At 40.6% G+C, this 20,228-nt stretch overlaps 1 protein-coding gene across 1 annotated transcript in view; it reads left to right on the forward strand.

Moving 5' to 3' along the window:
* c1ql3 (complement component 1, q subcomponent-like 3) overlaps window positions 1-20,228 on the forward strand; it is a 30,242-nt gene that overhangs the window by 1,355 nt on the left and 8,659 nt on the right. The window contains exon 1 of the mRNA XM_002939001.4: window positions 1-100. This exon is cut by the window's left edge and continues 1,355 nt beyond it. Within this exon, the coding sequence (XP_002939047.1) occupies window positions 1-100 (100 nt within the window). The remainder of the gene's footprint in view (window positions 101-20,228) is intronic.

Below are 20,228 nucleotides of genomic sequence, written 5' to 3' on the forward strand. Positions count from 1 at the left end.
CACCTGCTCCATCCCGGGCATCTATTTCTTCACCTACCACGTCCTGATGAGGGGAGGGGATGGCACAAGCATGTGGGCAGACCTGTGCAAGAACAACCAGGTAAGGCTGCTACTGGCAGCAGGGCTACAGAGGGCACTGGCAGAAGGAGATCTGGCAAGTGTTAAACCTACAGTGATGTCCCGGCCGCAGGTACCTATGTGCTTCTCATTGCCTGGGGCAAGTCACTGAAGCGCAAAGTGCGCAGCCCTCCAGATGCATCACTAGGAAACCTCCACTCCGCTTGCCCTTACATAGTAGAATGGCGCTAACATGCAGGGGATACCCACGCTGCCGCAGCACAGGTGCATCACAGAGGTACACAAGGGGCACAGTGTGGGTTTGTCCCGGTACCATAATGTACTGTTTGAGTTCTACAGCACTGTGACCCATTGGTTCCAAACTCACTTGTACGCACTGAAGGGTTCCAGCCCAGTATCAGGTAATGCATTATGTGCAGTAGGGGAGCTCCCTCCTTTCTATAAGTGAATGGACAGTACCGTTTGTGGGGGGGGGGGTTCCAAAATGAAATGGTTTATTTAATTAGTGGGTATTTCAACTATAGCTGTAGTCTGTAAGTGCTAAGAGTGAGGGGGTGAGCCTCAAAAGACTATATCAGCTATCATCTATATCTATCTATCTCTATCTATCTATCTATCTATCATCTATCTATCTATCTATCTATCTATATCTATCATCTATCTATCATCTATATATCTATCTATCTCTTTCTCTCTATATCTATCTATCATCTATCTATCTATCTATCTATCTATCTATCTATCATCTATCTATCTATCATCTATCTATCTATCTATCTATCTATCTATCTATCTATCTATCTATCTATCTATCTATCTATCTATCTATCATCTATCTATATATCTCTTACTCTATCTATCATCTATCTATCATCTATCTATATATCTCTTACTCTATCTATCATCTATCTATCTCTCTATCATCTATCTAGCTATCTATCTATCTATCTATCTATCTATCTATCTATCTATCTATCTATCTAGCTCTGTCTATCTCTCCCAAACAGTGTGAAGTTAAAAGGGCTTCTAGTTAATATTTCAGATACAGCAGATCCCTTCATCCCTATGTAGATAAGATGTTGTCTTTTTATTAATTACACATGCTATGCTTAGCTCATCACACTGACAACTGACAGATTAAAAAGAATACTTTACTATGAAATAATGAAATATACATTCTTCCAATGAATGCCTCTCTGGCTCTGGTTATAGAGAGTGCTATGTGCCAGTGTATGTCCCTGTAAGTTCCAGGAAAGGGCAGTTCTGGTGCCACAGAGAGTCGGCACATGTACTATAGCTGCCCCACTTTGCACTGATTTAAGTGACACTTTTAGGACTGCTAAGGTGAAGTGGGTTTATGAGCAACTGACCCATCATAGAAGTCAACATCTGTTTGCGTTTGGAGCTGCTGCATGTTGTGTTAACAAACAATTGTATCTATTTGTCTGGTATTCCCTGTCACTTCCCTTGTGTGGCAAATAAACTCAAGCTGAGTGCTGACATAAAGGGATCATATACTAAAGTACCCACAGACACAACAGTATGAACTACACTACAGAAAGCCATATCAATATGAACTACAAACAGACACAACAGTATGAACTACACTACACAAAGCTATAGCAATATGAACTACACACAGACACAACAGTATGAACGACACTACACAAAGCTATAGAAGTACTGAATGCAGAGACACACAGTATTATAGTGACCGCACTACACACAGGTGTAACGCTACACTACATTACACACAGACATGGGCACATAGTACATATGTGCAGGGTTCTGTCACTTATTCATGTGATACAGGTATAGGTATGTACTGTATTACAGGCCAGTGCCACTCACTGTAACACTTACACTGGGACCACAAGGGAATGATTGGTTCCGATCACACAATACCGGTGTAACACTATGAAGATCTCTGAATGTGACCAGGGAGTAAAGAATAACACTCAAGGAGCTGGAAAGTAAATAAGCAAAGGGGAGGGGGGTTATTATATCAATATAAATGAGTATTGCATGTTTCGATCATTAGAAAGCACTTGAAAGGTTATTTAACCATTTTATCAGATTGTTTAAGTGTTGTATATGGACATAAATAGGCCACAAAAGGGAATAGTTTGGCCTATAAAATGTCAAATGGTTTCCCAGGGTGTGAAATTCTGTTAACTCAATACAGATCCTTATCTCAAAGCCATAATTGGACACCTTTGCAGGCCCCTTCTGTCAAAAAATGGTGACTGCGAATGAGTGCCGTCTCCATAATCCCTGATTTCTATTGGTTCATACATGTGCTAATACAAACGTATACACTTAAAAATACTGTATCATACTACTAATGATCAATACCCATAAATATAGTCGTGGGCTTTATTAAAGCAGATTTTACTTCTCCTGTTTCATCTTTTCCCATATTAGTTTTCATATATATATTTTTTAATGTTTTTACCTCTGTCAGTATAAAAGTTGAGACTTATTTAGTTATAGTGTAGCCTGCACATAGCCAAGGAAAGCTGTCATATTGCCAGTCACATGCCTTATTGAGGCTTTTGGTTCCTCCGAGTACCCCAGGGACAAGCAGCCAGCAGTCAGCTCTATGGAGCAGTGCCTGGGAAACAGTCATTTAGATTGCTTGCCAACAAAGTAAATTACAGTGTAAACTGAGACTCCTGCTGCCAGGGCCAATCACGTTTAAAGTGTAAAATGTCAAGTGTCCTAAATTATAGGAGCCATTAGAGCATATAGAAATGTATTAGGAGGGATAACAAGGAAAATCCATCTCTCCGGTGACTTGGCATGTTTGCATGACTTGCAAGTCTCAGGAGATCTGCATTGTGTTGAAGAAGACAAAGAGGATTGATAATGAGAAACGGGTTCAATATAAATGGGTCACTCCATCGGCAATGTTTGTGCGCTAGGCAGACTAAATGGGAACACTGTGCAGGGGTCTGGATTAAAACTGAATCAGAGCTGTTTTGTAATAGGATTCTATTGGCAAGAATATGTTGTTAATAAACCCTACAAGGTGCTAATCCCACCAATTAGTCACTCTATTATCCCAGAGTTATTAGGTTTTAATTAGCCTATGGCATTCTCTGATCTCGCCATCGATACAGTGGTGACCTGACACATGTCAATATTGATTTGGTAATTGCCAATTGCTGCCCACATGCACTACGGTATCTCACCAGCTGCTTGTAATGTCTAATGAATTGCAGTGGAACACGGACAGGCAGAACACAAGCACAGATGCAGAACGCCAATGCTTTTGTGATAATGCAATATTTTGATTGTATGATAAAACTGAACTAGAGAAATACATATATATATGTGTGTGTGTGTGTGTGTGAAATAATACACCCCCGCTGTAAAATCTATGTATCAGAAGTCGCCAAGGGTTCCATGACTGTACAAAGGCACAAGGCCGCAAAGCGGGTACTTTTATACAGATCTGGGTCACTTTTTAGGATGGGGGCACAATATTTTTTATAATATACAAGTAAGTACTGATAATAACTGATAAAAATCAATAAGAATAAGTATATATTATACAGGTGATTGTGTATTGTAAATTCTGTGTAAGATATATACTTATACTATTCTATAAAATGAACCAATGTTTTGGATCCTTTATTGGTGAAATTTATAGAATAAAACCTTAACAAAGACAGATATTGGGGTGCAGACCACCTTTATTGCATGTATTTTAATGTTTTGGTTCTTGGCACCCAGCTTTAAAGGGGTTGTTCTCCTTGCTATTTAAAGACAATTTGCAATTGGTCTTCATTTTCTATGGTCTTTCAGTTATTTAGCTTTTTGTTCAGCAGCTCTCCAGTTTGGTATTTAAGCAGCTATCTGGTTACTATGGTCTTATTTACCCCAGCAACCAGGCAGTTGTTGAGATGAGAATATTAATAGGAAAGGACCTCCATAGAAACATAAGTAATAAAAAGTACTAATAGCAATTAAAATTGTAGCCTCAAAGCGCAATCATTTCTTGGCCATGAGTGCTTCTTTTTCATATATATAAATTGATATAAAGAGAAAGAGAGAGACTGAGCCTAGAGGCTACTTATTGTAGCTACTTTTCTTATTGATTGCTTTTAATACTTTTAATATAAGGGTTAAAAGGCTTTTGACCCCTGAGAAGGCCCAAGGCTACAAATCCCTATAGAGACATGCTCTCTACTAAATATACTGGCTTTGTCCATAACCCCCACTTCCACCCCCATATAAAGCATAATCTACCTCTGCTGAATATTACAATATAAAGAGTATTAGAGAACACGTCAGAGCTCTGCAGCCTGTATAAATGGACTTTCCCTGCGGCCTCAGGTCTTTTCATTGTCATGGAGCCCCGCAGTAATTTTCCAGTTCACAGTAAGGAGTACATAATACAGATATTTTTCCAGCTTTGCATCTTTAACTTTCAAGGCAATACACAGATTATTATAGCAATTACAGAATTCATTACAGTCAAGGAACTTAATGAGAGTAATAAATGGCACATAAGTATGTAGGGAGTTTATAACCGCAGAGAGAAGGCCAAAGTCCTTAAGGTGCCATAGCAAATAAATCCTGTTAGGATGAGACATGTGAATGCTTAATAAGCCATGATCTACTATAGAACTTCCATTGTTTGGTTAGGGGAGCACTCAGGTTCCCCTAGCTATGGTTCTTCTACACTTATCCAAAACCATTGGGTTATTCGGTAAACCAATGTTTGTGAATGCTTGGGGGCTTATTTTGTGTCTGCTGGCAACAATGGGTTACACATTCTGTTTTTACAATAATGTAAAGCTCTACGGGGCAGGGACCTCCTTCCTACTGTGTCTCATACCACGTGCCACATGGCACTTATTCCCTGTGCATTTATATATATATTTATTGTATTTATTTATTATAACACTCGTCCTCCCTGTGTGTAATTTTGTATTTTGTAAGATTGTACAGCGCTGCGTACCCTTGTGGCACATTATAAATAAAGTTATACATACATACATACACACATACATACATGTTATTCATTGCAATCATCCTGTTTTGTGTCATGTACAAAATCCAGGGCCGGCCACCACCTCCTGCTTTCCTACACGTTTCCCCTCTGATATTTACCCAGCTTTCCCTGCAGGTTCTTTTACTCTTATGCACAAGACCAGCCCCCACCAGTTCTTCTGCAAGTTCCTTCCTACTCAGACATCAGGCCAGTTTCCATAATTCTATGTCTAATATGTTGTGTGTGTATTTATATTTTGTAAATAAAATATGAGGATATTGTAAGTTACTGCCAAGTTTCATAACATTTATAAGAACTCCTTGGTGACTTATATTATGCTTATATTTCACTTTAGGGGGTACTTTATTCACTACAAAAGCTATAGGAGATTATGAGTATTTACAGTATATTATACAGATATATACAAGTTACATAGTTACATAGGGTTAAAAAAGTTAAACCCTTCCAAGTAAACCCAGCACACACAAACCTATACTTACCAATCTATACTATGACATACATAAACTATATATACAACCATATAAAGGCATACATCTAAAGCATGGTATCTTTTATATGGTAATGGAAGCCTTCGCGGCATCTAATATCACTATATATTACAGGAAGGGGTACATTATACCTAGGTTGTAAGGATTTGTCTAGAAATGTTTATTTCACCAGATGTTTTACATGGGCTGGTATTTGTGGTCCTTGTTGTGGAGATGGCAGTCCAAGGAAATCTGCAGATTGCTTATTAAATATAGGAATGGCAGCTTCCATAGACGTCTCTAAAAAGGAGGAGGCTTTCTGTGCTGGGCTCTAATATGATAAACTGAGTTGGAGAGAAAGCTAATTCCTATGTAAATTGGATACTACAGTGCATAAATCGCTAGGGTGTATAGGTGAATGCAGATCTGTATTGAGAGAGATTTAAGAGAGACCCAAAAAGCCCCCACAGGTCCAATAAAAAGTCACTTGCTATGGAATCGCCCAGCATCCCCTCTGGCATTTGCCAGAATCTACAGATTGCCAGTCCGGGCCTGGGCTGTATTTAGGTTCTGAGGTGCCCTAGGCACTGGATTTTAGGCCTGACCCTTCTTTCCCTTTATTGGAAAAAAGTACCCCCAGCTCTGCTGCTGAATTTAGTATCCCCTTTTGTACTATTTTTACTTACCATATAGGATGCCTATACTGTATGTTAGATACAGTCCTGTATAGGTGGGGAGCATCTGGTGTATATAAGTGGGAAATTGCTGTTCCAGTACAACACACACCCCTGTTGTTTTGATCCCTGTGAGTAAATAAAAGTAAATAAAGTGTTATTTTGACTTGAAAAGGTGTGTCCCTGTCTCATTCGCCAACTGCTGTTTTAGAGGCTCAGGCAGGCTAATTTCCCACATTAAATAAATGCACCAATCATTTTGAAGGTTGACATTACCTTTTCTATTACATGGCTATGGGAAAGGTCACACGGTGTATATGCTTCCTAAATAAGAGAAGTGGTTCACTTCATTGTGTTACCTATTGAAAAGCTAATGTTCCTATACTGGGAGTTGAATAAATGTATTTTGGCAGAGCCCAGGCGGCACGGCAGTACAGTAGGCCCTCGCTCGCTAAACAAGACAACACTGGTACAGTTATTGAGAGGCTCAGAATATACATGAATATGTAATTGAATTAGTCACTGCTCAGATGACAATGAGAACCTTCGCTCTTTCAGTAGGAAAGGAGCACATTCAGAGAGCTAAATCGACACAAGAAAAAAGAGAAAAAGAACAACAATTTTCTGCTCTTTTCATTAAAACCTGCACTTAGGCACACTGATTGTGCGTGGCACAAAGGGGGCGCGCAGCACTTAATTGGGGCAGTCATTACACAGCAGAGAGTTAAACCATAATAAGTAAATGAAATATGAAATTACACAGGCACAGAACAAATCCCATACAACTGATTGGCTTTGAACTTTAACACTACAGCATCCAGGGCAGGGTGGGCATCTCATTCGGCCCCTAGGATCACACATTGCCCCTTAGTAAGTAAATGTCTTATGTTAAAAGTAAGAGTTACATAGAAAAATGTTGCAACTTTTCTAAATTTAAAGGAGACCTAAAGCAAAACACTTGCACATTATGTTGCACTTACTATATACTGTATATATAGCATATCAATGTCACTAATTATGGCTAATTAGTAATTATTTTAGATTCTCATTGCATGGCAGCTCAGAAACCAGTGCAGTTAGCAACAGATTTTAATAATCTGCCCATCAGCATCAGCTTCCATGTCAGATGAACCTAATTTCCTGCTTTATAAAACCCTTACGCTTAGCTTCTCAGCAGCTGCCCAGAGCACACTGAGCATGTGCCGTGCCACTGGCACTCCTAGCAAAATCCAAGATGGTGACAAGACCTGTAAACAAGACCTTGATCAATACTGTTAAGGTGGGCATATATGGGTAGATTTAAGCTGACATTTTGGGACCTTTAGACCATTTTGGCATCTTATCTGCCTATGCATGGGGCCCTCTAACAGGCCTACCTGACTGATATCTGAGCGAATATTGGCCAGGTGTCGATTGGGCAGGTTTGATTCTCCCATTGGATCGAGAACATATCGGTTTATTGGTATGGTTCTCGCTCCAATGGCTCATATTCACCTCAATGTAATCCAATATTGCCCACCTTACGTGGACATATCGGGGGAAGGATCTGCTCACTTGATGTCATCACCAAACAGGCAGATCTTATAGTGTATGGACAGCTTTATAAAGAGTCTGAATCTTTAAAAGGTTGCATTCATTTCAGTATATAAAATACAGAATTTCCATCCATATGCTTTTTTACGGTTGAGTTCTCTTTAAAGATGTCCAGCTATAGCCCTCCAGAGTCCTTTAGCTGCTGGGGGTTGCTGAGAATTGTAGTACATTTGTATTATGTAGATAGAGTAACTGTACATAGTGTTGTGAAATACAGCAAGTTACATAGCCTGAATAGTAATGATCTGAATACGGCACCTAGGATACAGCGCAGCCATGCATAATTACATTCATCCAGATATAAAACTCCCCAAGAAAGAATCTGAACTATAATATTCATATTCAGTGCTGAACAGTCACATCAGTTTTAGTGTTGGCTTTTGGCTGAATCCGAATTGTGCAAAATGTAGACAAATTAGGGCAAATTAACGAAGGCACATGCAAAAGTTTGGATGCAAAATTGAGTAGGCATTTACATTATTTAGAAAGCTACTTGCTGCCATTCATGAACTTTAGCAACATGCTCTTAAACCCTCCAAATCTGTAGCACTTTTGTTGAAAACAAAGAGGTTTAACACAACAGAAGCACAGCTCAGGGCCATCATTTATGTATGACTGTCACAGGTACTTTGCACAATGCATTCTGCTATGGTATAATTGCTGCAGGGCTCTGCGCTCCTGCGGCTTCCCCCTTGAATAGGGTGCAGTCTGGGTTCACCAGTTTAAGAGGAGCAGGAAAAGTGAGGTATATAGGCATCCCCCCCCCCCCCCCGTCCCCTTTAGCACCCCTTAGCAACCTTATACTTCTTCCCAGGGGAATCATAAGTGATGATCCCTATATCGTATACCATTCATCAAGGACAGGATGTTAGGGTTAAAATTTTTATACATGGGGCACTTGCTCTGAATTATATTTCATTTTTGCTTTTATATTTATCTTTCTTGGCTTGCAGTTCAGATGCAGTATTTTTAGACTGGAAATGATATGTTGTACGACATATACTACATACCAGCTGAGTTAGCCTAATGTTACACTATTGCGAGTATTTGTATCTGTTATTCAGCATACTTGGCATCGGGGTGTTTTCATGGGGATTTTCTGTACTATGCCATCATTTAAGTGTATTAGAAAACACTTAAATATTAAAAAAAAACCAGGATCCATCAACATCTATGCAGCTTAGTTCCCACCACCATTACAAGGTACCAGGAGTCATACAATTACCTGGGCTAGAGCACTAAGGGGTGCAAAAGTGCACTTGTGTTGGGGGTCTGGCTGCACTTTGCACCCAGTACAAATCCAGTGCTAGGGATGGAGCTTAGTACCGGTGGGCCAAAGACAGGCCTGTTCTTATCACTTGCAATAGGAAAAGCAGTAGGTACAGGACTCCGCTAAGGCCTGCGTCTGCCAGCATTCCCTTACTGACACATATTATTGACACTGATGCAAGTTCGGGGGTAAGAGGGGGGAGCCTTTGTGCCTTCCTATTTCTTCCCCTAATAAATGCATCACTGTATTCCTGGGGGCAGAAGCAGGTCCCCTAAACAAAGCACAGAGACCAGTGAAAATGTTTTAACGCACAGGACAGGGCACAATGTGCAATGGGATTGTGTCTATTTTTTTCCACTTTGCACCCTGCCCTGCAAGTACTGTAAATAACCCCCAATGTCTTATTATTACAGAGGAAAAGGAAATCAGCATTTTTTCAACATTTTTAATAGATTTTGGATAACAGATCCCAGCAACGTAGCATACATCCCATGGGGGCTGAGGGCTTGTACACCTGTGGTTTGGATGTATACACCCATCTATTGTACAGTGCTGTGGAAAGTTGGTGCTTTATATGTTGTTGTTAATAACAAATTGTTTCCCCTCGTCTCTCTACATCACAATATTTAATGTCACTACTCATTTCTTTATTTGTTATTGATTTACTCACACTGCTTCTCCCTGTCTGTGCTACTAATGTATTGTCAGTCCTTTATGATATTACAGACACATTCACATTTAGTTATTGACCACAAGGGCGAGTTAAGTATTTGATAAATACGTTTTATCCCACAAGCACCGTATTAAGCCAACTAATTACTTTCTAATACCTGGCTCTGTGCTTTGATTCTAAATGCTTTAATACTTAACTCTCAAAGCTTGAGGAACTACATGGGATAAGCTAATTACTGTGTATAATTAACATAGCCTAGCAGATTGTGCTATTTAGGCACTAGAGACGCATATCGCTCATTCACATCCCCTGTGGGGGTTATCATCTAACAGAGAGCACATCAGTCTGTGTTCCACCTGCGCAACATGCAGCGTTCTACCTGCGTTCGGTACTTACATGCGCCCGTGTGAGGACAGGCACAAATACGGCAGTATGGAATGTGTTTGTTTCTGTGCTCCCCTGCGGTGGAACACAAGAGAATGCCGCTGCAGGGGACGCAGAAATAAATGCTCGTGAGTGAGCCCTAACTCTAGGAGATATCAGAACTTTGAACTCATGTTCTGGGGCAGGGGTGTCAAAATCAATCACATAAGGGGGTTGAAATCTAAAACACAGGCTAAGTCGCGGGCCAAATTTTTTATCAATATACTTAGTAAGATACTAAGGGGTATATTTATCACAATGTGTACAAAGTGGAGTAAGATGTTGCTCATAGCAGCCAATAGATGCCTTGAGCAACATTACTATGTAAGGAAAATGGAAATTGATCAGGCTGGATGGTCAGACACACTCACCAAGGGCCACATAAAACAGCCAGGTGGGCCGGATTTGGCCCCGGGCCTTGTGTTTGATATATATGTTCTAGGGGATTATTCATGGTGGCTTTTGTGAAACCAACGCTCTATTTGCTTTGCACTGAATTCTGTCAATGCTTATTGGCAAAGGGCACCCCCCCTAGTTTGCTGCCTTGTTTTTATAGGTTAGGGATTGGTTTTTGTGGTCTTTAGAGTCAGCATTAATACAAGGAGATTTTATTTTTATTGTTCATAATTATTATGTGGTAACATCTGGACATTCTAGACTAATGGGGCATTAGTCTGTTTATATTCATGGGGGTTGCAAAGAGCTCCTAGCTTATAGATATTTACTATGGATACATGTGCTAGAGTACCTGTTCTCCCCTTTTTTGTGCCAGTGTCTGACTGCACTACATATCTATCTCTGAATTAGAAATCCAGTGTTAGGTGCAGAGGGAACACAAGGCAGCCCTGTCCTCGCCTCTGCTGAATGATGTGCAAATAAGGGGGTGGGAATGGGGATATCTACATACCACCCCCTGCCTGCCCCCCCCCCCCATGAATTTTTGGAGCAAAGAGACCTCAGCAATTGAGAAAAGTACAGGGCAGGGCACAAGAGTGCAAAAAATATGGTGCCCATTGTTTGCACTTTGTATCTTGCCCTGCACTATTTAAGTGACCCCTTATTCTTCACATAATAACCATCCTACCAGATGTTTCCACCAAACCCATCATAAAAGGTCTGTGATCACAGGGGCAGCTGGAGGAGAGGGACTGTACTAGTGGGGTAGAAGGGCAAAGGTGGAATTGACACCCACTTTGGAGAGCTGTTCCCTCCAGAGTCCCCTTGTACTAGTGTTGTGCCCACACTCACACTAAACTTGTACCTAGTAAAACAGGTGCTAGTGCTGTAGCTGAGGCCGCAGGCATCACTGTGCCAAATGTGACACCATTCATACTGCTTCCCCTGCCACCCACATGAATAAGGTGCAGGCAGTGCTGTATTCATGGGGGGATGCAAGTCTCTTCCCTGCTCTAAATGACCCTTATAGTACCCCTTAAAGAAAAGCAATGTTAGAGAGATGCCAGATACACAAAGTGCTCTGTTTGATGCTTTGCTGATTATCTCTTTATATAAGCAAAAAGAGACTCTAGTATCTAGTAGCTAAATAGCTGAAAGGTTTATTGTGATTTTATTATCCACATCCAACTAACTATCAATAACATTTCCGTGTCTCTTCACTCCATGCCTATGTACGTTGGTCTGTGTCTGCCTGTAATTGTGGGAAAAGGCAGCTCTATTCTGAAAGCCCAATAGCTTCACCTTTGAGTGTAACCAACGGGGCAGAGTGAAGAGCACAAAAACGTGACAATTAGTGGCCATTTTTACACGCGATAAGAAGTTGAGTGTTTAAATAGACACCGTGTCACCCAAAGGAGAGGCATAAAACTGCCCTGTGTGTCATTGGTCTGAAGCTGGCCATACACTAAAAGATAAGCTCATTTTCAACCTCACCAATGAGTGGATCTTTCCCTCAGTATGCCCACCTACAGGAATGCAAGCCTGAGTAGTGAGGACTACATGAATGAGCCAATGCGGTCCTTAATCTGACAGGGAAAGTAAACCTTCCCAATCGACTACATTTTAGCCAGATATCAGTCGGGTAGGCCTGTCAGATGGCCCCATACATGAGCAGATAATCTGCCAAATTGGTCTGAAGGGCCCGAATCAACACCTTAAATCTGTCTGTATTTGGCCACCTTTAAGGTGCCCATACACGAGCAGATCCGCTCGCTTGGCGATGTCGCCAAGCGAGCGGATCTTCCCCCGATATCCCCACCTACGGGTGGGCGATATCGGGGAGCGTTTAGGTTAAAAAAAAAATAATCCGATCGTTTGGCCCTGGGGCCAAACGATCGGATTATGTGGGCGGCAATGGGGCAGTCGGATCGGGGACCGCATCAACGAGCCGATGCGGTCCCTGAAATTGGCCAGATCTCGATCGGCCAGGTTAGAAAATCTGGTCTGATTGGGGACCGCATCGGCTCGTTGATGCGGTCCCCGATCCGACTGCCCCATTGCCGCCCACCAGATTTTCTAACCTGGCCGATCGAGATCTGGCCAATTTCAGGCCAGATATCGGTCGGCCAGGCCGCTCTGCTCTCCCCATACACGGGCCGATTAGCTGCCGAATCGGTCCAAGGGACCGATATCGGCACCTATAGTCGGCCCGTGTATGGGGGCCTTTAGATTTATGTGTGTATGTGGCCTGTGGATCCTTTAGCTGACAAATGTACTCCCAAGGCCAACTTTGCATTTATTTGGCCAAGCTCTGATACATAAGGTTAGCACATTAGTGCATATGAGAAGCTCAGAGATGCCCGTGTAGGTACCGCTGGCTGATCCCCATTACCATGAGGATTATTAGAGCCTTGAGAATCCATTGGAAATATATTGGCAGGTGCGGGTACAACATTCTCATGCAATGTGCGAATCTCATGCAAACAGAGTAATAAAAGCAAAGCTGGAATATGTCATTCTCTCCCATATAATGCCTCACCATTCCACAAGTTGTAATTCAACTGATTCCTCACATTCTCAAGTATTAATGAAGAATCAAAATGCATGAGTGTTCTATTCGGAAGCATTTAGAATGCATTTTCTCTTTCTGTAGGGGAGATAAACAAACAAACAGAATGAGGCTGTTGCTCCCAATGCACACAGTGTGACTGTCATTAATTCCGCACTTGGCCATGCAATGCCCGGCACACAGCTATACCATGAAATATGTAAGGAAGATGGTGTGACAAAGCTCTGGGAACGCAGGCAAAGTTTTATCTTTGTGACCAGCAGCAGATTGTCAATATGTTTTATATGCTATATTTATATTATAAAACTACTTTATGATTTGAGAGATACTAAGAAAAGCAAATATCTAATTGGTCGCTATAGGTTACTGCACTAGACAACCTCGTCAGTAAATGTTTATATGCAATCATTTTTTCCTCCGTCAAATACAGGTATTGGATTCATTATCCAGTAACCCGTTATCCAGAAAGCTGTGAATTACAGAAAGCCCATCTCCTATAGACTCCATTATAATGAAATAATTCACATTTTTAAAAATGATTTCCTTTTTCTCTGTAATAATAAAACAGCACCTGTACTTGATCCCAACTAAGATATAATTAATACTTATTGGGGTTTAATTAACATTTAAATCGTTTTTTTAGTAAACTTAAGGTATGGAGATCCAAATTACAGAAAGCATTCTGAATAACAGGTCCTATACCTGTACTTTGCTCCATGCCCTCCAGGAGCTGAGCTTTTAGAAGACAACATAAAGGGATAATTGATTTTCTCTGGGCTCTTTAATTTCAGGTCATATAGGGAAGGATCAAAAATGCCTTCATTTTTTTGTACTCCTCTAATGGAAACATTAGAAGATGAATAAAAGATTTGTCTGCTTTGTTTTCATTAGAAGAAGTGATCCTCTAATTGGGTTCCAGTATAAGTCAGTTATATGGTGTGTGTATATTGTATAGATAGAAATACCACAGCCTAGGTAGTCGGGGTGACACTCTCTTCACTCTGTAAAAAATACAATATATATATATACCATTGTTTTTCAGGCAATACTTGGCCTATTAGAAGCTCTGTGCATCTGAATTTTGGTAGATATACATAGCAGGGAACTAAAGACCCTTGGCCCTAGGTGCAAAATTTGCAGCTGGACCACCCTCCACAATGCAGCACTCGCCATCCTCGTGCCATTATCCCAGACCTGCTGGGCACAGTGGGGATTTGGCCCTGGTACACACACCCTGCCCCCATGGAAGTTACGCCACTGGACATATAAGTGGAGTTTTAAAGGAGAAGGAAAGGTAAAAACTAAGTAAGCTTTATCAGAAAGGTCTATGTAAATACAGCCATAAGCACTCACAGAAATGCAAACTGAGTCCTCTATCAAAAGAAACACAGGATTTCTTGTCTCCTTTTTTGTAAACGTGTTCTTCGGTGTCTGACTTCCCCTCTCAGAAAAATTCTTCATTCCAAGGGCCAGAGTATTTGAAGCTCTCTCCTGCTCCCCCCTCCCATAAGAATTCTGAGCTATAACGGCTAGAGCTGCAGCAGGAAGCTAGGAAAACCAAGCTGAAATGGAAGCTACAATCTTAAACAAACAGAGGGAGCTTCTAAAGCTCTTTACTCAGGTATTATAAAGCTTTCTGCAGAATAAATATAGCATTCTAGGTGGCACGAATGTGGCGAGTCTATTGGCAGTAAAATGCCAAAATGACTTTCCTTCTCCTTTAAGTAGGTTTCACATCTATGTTGGAAAGGTTTCTTTACCATAAGATCAGGAAGGTTACTGAATTACCTACTGAGGAGGAGCTTATACCTTTCTAGCTTTTTTAGCATTAATCAGCATATGAACATATGATAAAATCATTGATAAGTCCAGGTTATTTACTGCCATGAAAATGTTGGTAAATATGTTTTCCAAGCATCTTGGCTACTATCTCACAACTGATCTAAAGCACAATTAATATCTCTGATGCCCTAACTATCACAGTGCTTTACCATTACCAGAAACCCACGGTGGCTGCCCAGTGCAACCGGCCTGAGCCTGTAATTCCCCTCATGCTTTGGATATGGAAACCAGAATGTTTCCTAAGTTTCTTGAGCAACTTTAATCTATTGGATTCTTCCAAACAGTTTCTCTTCTGCCCCTGTCTGGCTTCTCACATACAAATTGTCATATTCTGTTAGAACATGATCTCTATATTTACCCAGTCATTCTTTCTAACCACCACCCTACCTCTCAATTCCTAGTAACTGCCACTCTCAGTTCCTAGACAACCATATTGTATGCAGCCGTTCTGTTTACTTTTATCCAAACTCTATTTTGATCTAAAATAAAACCCTCTGATATTAGTGCCCAGCGATGTCTAATTTACTCTTTCTTTAAGTACCCCATCGCCAAGATAGTTCTTCTCTAGCAATACAAATTGCAGGGTTCTTCCCTGGTTTATGTCATGCTTGTCCATGTGGTTTCATCCCCTGTTGCTACAACACTTTATCAGCACCTAAGATGTCACAGGATACTAATACTGCCCTGTGATGTTATATTTGCTGTAAATAGAATATTCAAAGGTACACAAAATGGCAAGTTATATGTACTCCATGCCGAAATAAAAAGAGCTGCACCTAAGGGCACATACCACAGAGTGGGGTGCACAGTTCTAATAAACATGGCCCTTTGCACTTATTTTTGCATGTTGCCCTGCACTTTATCTCTTAGTGGCTTTATCTCTGTGTGATTCAGGGGCGTATGGTGCTTTTTAATTAATAACCTGCTCAGCCTTTTTACATTTACGTATTTTAGTGTTTTTCCCCCCCCATCATACATTATTTTGGATACATTTTTATTTCTGCTTTCATTTACCTCAGACTATGGTCCCTTACTGAATGATGGAAGTGGATCCCTCCCTGGCACTGACCACTTACTGTCTTAGGGTTAAATCAGACTTCCCACCAAAATATGGGATCAACCCTATATCGCCCCACCTCAAGGTGAGAATACCTTGGAAAGATCTGCTTATTTGGCTACCTTGCCAAATGAGTGGTTCTTTCAAGTTATGGCCACCTTAAGGCACAACATGGTTTTACTGGTTCCATGTTGATCAGCTTTGAAAAGTTTGTAGTGTGGCAACTTGAGATTTGCTTGGGACAAACCTAAAAATATGCAGTATGGGATGAACCACACACTAAGGGGCACATTTACTAATCCACGAACGTCCGAAAAGCGCCCGAATGCGTTTTTTTCATAATGTTCGGTATTTTTGCGACAATTCGCGAAAGTCGTAATGGCTATGAAAAAGTCGCAACAATTAATGAAAGTCATAATGGCTATGAAATAAGTTGCGACAATTCACGAAAGTCATAATGGCTATGAAAAAGTTGCGACAATTCACAAAATTTGTAATGGCTATGAAAAAGTCGCGCCAATTCGCGCAAGTCGTAACGGTTGCGAAAAAGTCGCGACAACTTACGAAAAAGTCGTAACGGCGACTAAAAAATCGAAAAAAATACGAAAAAGTCGCAAAATGTTCGTTTTCCAATCCGAATTTTTCTCATTCGGATTCGTGGATTAGTAAATCAGCCCCTATGCATGCTACTCTTGTGTATATATTTGTTATTTGTATTGTTAAAAGTTATTTTTTTTTATAATGCAATTATAGTTTGTAATAAGTTTGGAGGACCAATCCAATGGCAGGTAACTTAATCTGCATTGCCTAAGGCCACTGTGCTGCGATCACATCAGTCCATGCCCAGCGTTGACACTTGCACAATTACATCATTTGTGTCTCCAGCTTGGGGAATACCCTTTGCCACAGAAGGGGCAGTTCTGCACATTACGGCCAATCATAAATGTAGTGTCCAATAAACACTGAAATACAAACCTTTGACCTTGTAATTAAACTGTAATGTGCTGCTGTTATTGCTCTTTTCTTTTGTCAATAGTAAATCATACAAAATCATTTTTGCCATTTTTTTCTGCTTTAGTTGATTAACATTTCTCTTGTAACAATGAAATCAAAAGGCATTTTTTTTCTTTTTTCCCAGGTTAACTTATAAAAGAAACAAAAAAAAACAATAATACCCTTAATTGGATTTATTTTGCAAAAGTACAATAGTAATCACTTTAAAAGTTTACCTTTTTATTAAAAAAAGGAAGAAAATTCTCTAATTTTAGGCAGAATTCCAAAAAACCCTATTGCTACTCCAACAAAGCTTTCTATTGTTTGCTCATAGAATACAATACAAACTGTGGCAGTAACGTTTCCATTCTCGGTTTGCTGATACTGGGATTAATATAGCATTATATTTGTTGAGCTCTCTGCAAAAAGGAAAATCACTAAGAAATGGGCAGATCGTTGTGAATAAAAAAGGACCGCTGACATCAAAACATTCAAAGGCTTCAGGTACAGCACAGTATAGTTAAAGGGGTGGTTCAAATTTAAGATAACTTTTAGTATGTTATAGAACAGCCAGTTGTAAGGTCTTAGTCTTCATTTCTTATATTTTACAACTTTGGATTTATTTGCTTTTCTCTTCTGACTCCTTCCTTCTTTCAAATGGGGGTCATTGACCCTGGCAGCCAAAATACTCTTGCCTATGAGGCTACAATGTTATTGTTTCTTTTTATTAATTCACTTTCTATAGTCCCTCTCCTATTAATTTTCCAGTTTCTAATTCAAACTACTGCTTGTTGCTAAGGTATTTTTAACCCTAACAACCAGATAGCTTCTGAAATTCCAAACTGGAGAGCTGCTGAACAAAAAGCTAAATAATTAAAAATCACAAATAATGAAAAATTCAGACCAATTGCAAATTGTCTCAGAATAGCAATGTCTACAAAATACTACCTTTATACCTTTATATATTTTCCTGTGTGCTTGTTAATAATTAAGCTAAAACTGGAACTTCTGGGAATCCTTTAAGATTCCAAATCCAGATTTGACTAAACGTGCCCTTTACCCTGCAATATATTTCTATAAAGTATACGTTACTTAAAAAGACTTTTGCATTCGATTAGGATCCTTGGACCTGAGACTGAAGGTGTCAGACTTTATTTATAAAACTATAAAAACAACAGATTTATGGTAGCCCACTTCTGGCTATGGCTTTACTTCTAACACGCAGGTGTATGCGTGTGGTGCTAACAGGAGCCCTGTGCCCCCGCTTACTATGGGGGGCAGGTATACCTTATACTTAGCGTGCCCCCGCCCAGGGTAGGGACAGGTTGAACTGTAACACCCCTTCCTGGGAAACTTCTTAGGTTACTCTGTATAGTCCTCCAAAAGTAGGGACTCCCTGCAACTCCCGGTACCTTGCCCCCCTTGGGGTAGCTGCTTACCAGGCAGTTGAGGATCCTCTCTTTGAGGAATTGAATGCTGAATAACCAAATAAACTTCTTTATTGTATCCACACACTATCCAGTATTATGGCATGCAGGTTCAGGTACTTTCTCCTTACTTCCTCTAGGAGCCCCTCTCGCTTAGGCCTATTCCCTGGTACTCCCACCAAGAGATCCTTTCTTAGAGTTCTCCCTGGTACTCACGCCAAGAGACCCTCTCTAAGGGCTCTCCCCAGTACTTCCACCAAGAGACACTCCCTTGGGACTCTCTGTGGTACTCACGCCAAGAATACCCTCTCGCTTAGGCAATCTCCTGAACTCTGGCCAGTAATGCCGGGAGGTCTTAACCTCATTTATATCCTGTTGGGGCTTCAGACTGCCCTTTCTAGGTACTCTGTCTAACCTTTCAGAAGGGGGTACCAGGACTAAAGACCTTACACAACATGTGTGCCATCCCATTTTATACTTCAACACACCACCTAGTGGTTGCTATTAGAACCACAGGGAAACTCCTTTTTCACACATAAACAGCTGGGACCACCGTTAGGTGTCCATAACCCATAAGGCCACCCTCTGGTGCCTGTCTAAAGGGAAACCCATCCTAAAGGGGCCCAAACCTTGGGATCCCTACATTATGTATACATTTTTTATCTCAAGTGCTTTAAGAAACACTAATGTGTATAAGCTAGGGTCACAGGGTATTTTACTTTAGCTATTCACTAACTTCTGGAGTAGAAGAATGAGCATAGAAAGAATTGATTTATTTGACTGCATAGTTTATAGAGGTCATTTACAATGTCCCTGGGGGCAAGTGCTAGGAAACCAAGAGATGCATAATTGCACCCCTTAGAGCTCATTCAAGAAGTACCTGCATTTGCAGTCTTGCTGTGATCTCTACCTTGTACTGGATGCATCTGAATAACGTGCAAGTTAGAGAGAGGACTCCTATATGTATCTCATGAACACTGTTCTGTTTCATATATCTTGCTTTTAAACAGTGTCAGACTATTAGCTTTTAGTTGTAACAAGGTCTGGGCCTGGCATTTCACAGAGGCCCAAATTAGAGTACACAGAGGCCCAAATTGGCCCGCACCATTCTAATAAATACTGATATCTTACAGCAGCCCCTCTGGCAGAATTCACAGCTTGCCAGTCCAGCCCTAGTTGCAACAGCTCACTGTGACCTATAGAAGGAATTCTGCAGTTAGTAACAATCAGTCCCCAGGAATTCACAGCTGACAGTCTAGTTGTGTGCACAGGCAGTGACCATGTGCCCTGAGCCTTGGTCTGCAAAGAAAGAATTAGGTGCCAGCATCTATCTATTAATAATGTGTGTTGCTGGGAAGTCTTTCATTAAAACTACTAGGGGGAATAACTTGTTAAACTGCGGACATATCAAATCCATAACTTTTAGATTTGGCCAAATACAGAACCTTGAACAAAAGATCCAAAACAATATTGACCAGAATCTCATGTTTAATTTACATACTGAAAGTTGAGCAAAATTCTCCCCAAAAATGATCAGTTTCTGACTGCTTTAAAGACATTAGGACTTGGGCTTTGGTTCCGCCAGCCTCTCCTGCAAAAAGTGCTGGAATTCAGCTAAATCCCAAACCAAATGCTGGATTAGGTGTATCCCTAGTTAAAATGTATTAAAATAACCCACCTCAGCATAGTGTTGGAGAAACTAGGTTCATTTTAGCTGTAAAGGTTGCTATCCAGGGCTCCATA

Source organism: Xenopus tropicalis, chromosome 6 (genome assembly GCF_000004195.4).
Source record: "Xenopus tropicalis strain Nigerian chromosome 6, UCB_Xtro_10.0, whole genome shotgun sequence".
Taxonomy (NCBI): Eukaryota; Metazoa; Chordata; class Amphibia; order Anura; family Pipidae; genus Xenopus; species Xenopus tropicalis.